Source organism: Protobothrops mucrosquamatus, unplaced genomic scaffold (genome assembly GCF_001527695.2).
Source record: "Protobothrops mucrosquamatus isolate PMUCROS unplaced genomic scaffold, P.Mucros_1.0 scaffold3125, whole genome shotgun sequence".
Taxonomy (NCBI): Eukaryota; Metazoa; Chordata; class Lepidosauria; order Squamata; family Viperidae; genus Protobothrops; species Protobothrops mucrosquamatus.
The window spans coordinates 99902-102849 of record NW_015389128.1 but is presented as its reverse complement, the minus strand read 5'-3'; the positions used below and the strand labels follow the sequence as shown (position 1 = coordinate 102849).

Genomic DNA, 2948 nt, shown 5'->3' with positions numbered 1-2948 from the left:
TCCATCCCTCCCTCCCTCCAACTAACCAACTATCCATCCTTCTGTCCATCCATTCCTCCCTCCCTCCAACCAACTCTCCATCCATCTATCATCTCTTCCTCCCTCCAACCAACCAACCAACTCTCCATCTATCCATCCCTTCCTCCCTCCCTCCCTCCAACCAACTCTCCATCCATCTATCTATCCATTCCTCCAACCAACCAACCAACCAATTCTCCATCCATCCATCTATCCATCCCTCCCTCCAACCAACTGCATCCATCTATCCATCCATCCATTCCTCCCTCCCTCCAACCAACCAACCAACCAACCAACTCTCCGTCTATCCATCTATCTATCTATCCATTCTTCCCTTCCTCCAACCAATTCTCCACCCTTCCATCCATCCATCCACCCTCCTTCCCTCCAACCAACCAAACAACCAACTCTCCATCCATCCATCTATCCATCCCTCCCTCCCTCCCTCCAACCAGCCAAACAACGCTCCACCCACCCATCCATCCCTTCCTCCCTCCCTCCAACCAACCAATCAACTAACCAACTAACCAACCAACCAACTCTCCATCCCTCCCTCCCTCCAACCAACCAACCAACCAACCAGCTCTCCATTCACCCATCCATCCATCCATCCCTCCCTCCAATTTAAACACTCTCCCTCCCACCACCCACCCACCAACCAGTGGAACAGCTTGCCTTCAGATATTGTGGGTGCTCCAGCACTGGAGGTTTTTAAGAAGAGACTGGACAGCCACTTGTCCAGAATGGTATAGGGCAGGGCTCCCCAACCCATGGGCCCCTCCCCCACCAGTCTGCAAAGCTGGAAACGTTGGGGAACTCTGGTCCAGGGTCTCCTGCCTGAGCAAGGGTTTGGACTGGAAGACCTTGAAGGTCCCTCCGAACTCTGTGGTTCTGTATTTGATCAGGATCTATTCTAGATCCATTTTTTTTTTGCCTGTGCCTCTCATGTGGGGTTTTTTTTCCCCCCTCTTCTGAAGCTGGTAAAGATGCGCCTGTCGGTCCCGTGTCGGGCGGAAACGTGTGCCCACCTGCAGTGCTTCGATGCGGTTTTCTACCTGCAGATGAACGAGAAGAAACCCACCTGGATGTGTCCGGTGTGTGACAAACCAGCCACGTATGATCAGCTGATGATCGATGGGTTAGTTGAGTCAGTTACTTGTCAGCACAAAGCAGGTCACCCCTTTACAGGAATCCCCGGAGAGCCCAGAAACATGGAGGTCCCTGTTGCTCTCTGAGCTGGGTGGGTTTCTGGCAGACGTTTCATGACCCAGCTAGGTAACATCATCAGTCCTAGAAGGGAATGGGATTTGTGGAGGAGGAGGAGGAGGACTATGGGGTCCTTGGTGCTCTCTGAGCTTAATTGTTTTCTGTGAAGGGGGGTTGAGGAGGGGTAGGAGAATGACTATGGGGTCTTTGGTGCTCTCTGAGCTTGGTGGTTTTCTGGCAGATGTTTCATGACCCAACTAGGTAACATTATCAGTGCTAGAAGGAAGGGGGGGGGGGTTTACTCTCTATTATATACAAGTGGTGGCCCTGTCACTGTGTTATTGGTCGTTTCATGATTAGGCTGTTGTTTGCTGTTTTGTCTGAGTTGGTAGATTCTTGCTTGGGGTATGGTTTACCAGGAATTGATAACTACCAACTCAAGACATTAAACCGCCAACAACAGCCCAGGAACCCTCAAGAACATTAACACAGCAAGCCATGTGTCTTCCCAACCCACTTTAGGATCACCTCATTTGCGAGGAGACAAAATCTTCATAAATGGTGTAATTGTTGTTAATCGCGAAGTTGTGTCCGATCCATCGCGACCCCATGGACCATGTTCCTCCAGGCCTTCCTGTCCTCTACCATCTTCTGGAGTCCATTTAAGCTCACACCTCCTGCTTCAGTGACTCCATCCAGCCACCTCCTTCTCTCGTCCCCTTCTTCTCTTGCCCTCCATCATTCCCAGCATTAGGCTCTTCTCCAGTGAGTCCTTCCTTCTCATTAGGTGGCCAAAGGACTTGAGTTTCAACTTCAGGATCTGGCCTTCTAAAGAGCAGTCGGGGTTGATCTCCTCTAGGACTGACCAGATTGAACGCCTTGCAGTCCAAGGGACTCGCAGGAGTCTTCTCCAGCACCAGAGTTCAAAGGCCTCCATTCTTTGGTGCTCAGCCTTTCTTATGGTCCAACTTTCACAGCCATACATTGCAACTGGGAAAACCATGGCCTTGACTATACACACTTTTGTTGGCAGGGTGATGTCTCTGCTTTTTAGGATGCTAAATGGTGTAATAGAGTCGTTCAAAGTCCTTTCACTTCCAAAAAAAGCCCACCTAGAGCAGGGGTCCTCAACCTCCAGTCTGTGGACTGGTACTAGTCTGTAGCCTGTTAGGAATTGGTCCATGCAAGCTGTGGATGGAGTGAATGAAGCTTCATCTACGCATGCACAGGAGCTAGGTTGCGCACGGAAAACCGTTCTCCTTCCCCCCGGTCCACAGAAGAACATTTTTCTTCCAAAACCGGTCTCTGGAGCCAGAAAGGTCGGGGACCGGTGCCCTAGAGAATTGCCACATCTCACAAAACCTGGATGATCTGTCCCTTGACGTTCTCCACGATCTTTAGTATTCCGCTGCAGGAATTTTAAATTGTAATGGCTGATTCAAATGAAGTTGGCTCCTGGTTTTTGGTTGGAGCGGCAATCGGATGCCCTGGTATCTGGTGAGCCTGGGGTTTGGTGATCTCTCTGCCTTCAGGTATGGTCCTGACCATTTCCTGAAACCCCCTCTGAGATGGAAGCCATTCCCGGGAAGGTAGAACACGGCCCTGGAGTTTCCGGAGTCTGAAATCACCAGCTGGGTTCTCCGTCCCCTTGTAGGCTCCTGTCGAAGATCTTAAAGGAATGTGAAGATGCAGATGAGATCGAATATTTGGTGGACGGCTCCTGG

General features: G+C 50.7%; 1 protein-coding gene across 1 annotated transcript in view; it reads left to right on the top strand.

The window, feature by feature from the left end:
- Nucleotides 1–2945, top strand: part of PIAS4 (protein inhibitor of activated STAT 4) — a gene marked incomplete at its 3' end in the record, with an annotated part of 35917 nt that extends 32972 nt beyond the window's left edge. Inside the window, exons 8-9 of the mRNA XM_015826423.1 lie at nt 996–1156; nt 2879–2945. Coding sequence (XP_015681909.1) covers nt 996–1156; nt 2879–2945 — 228 coding nt within the window. The remainder of the gene's footprint in view (nt 1–995; nt 1157–2878) is intronic.
- Between the last annotated feature and the right edge of the window lie 3 nt (nt 2946–2948).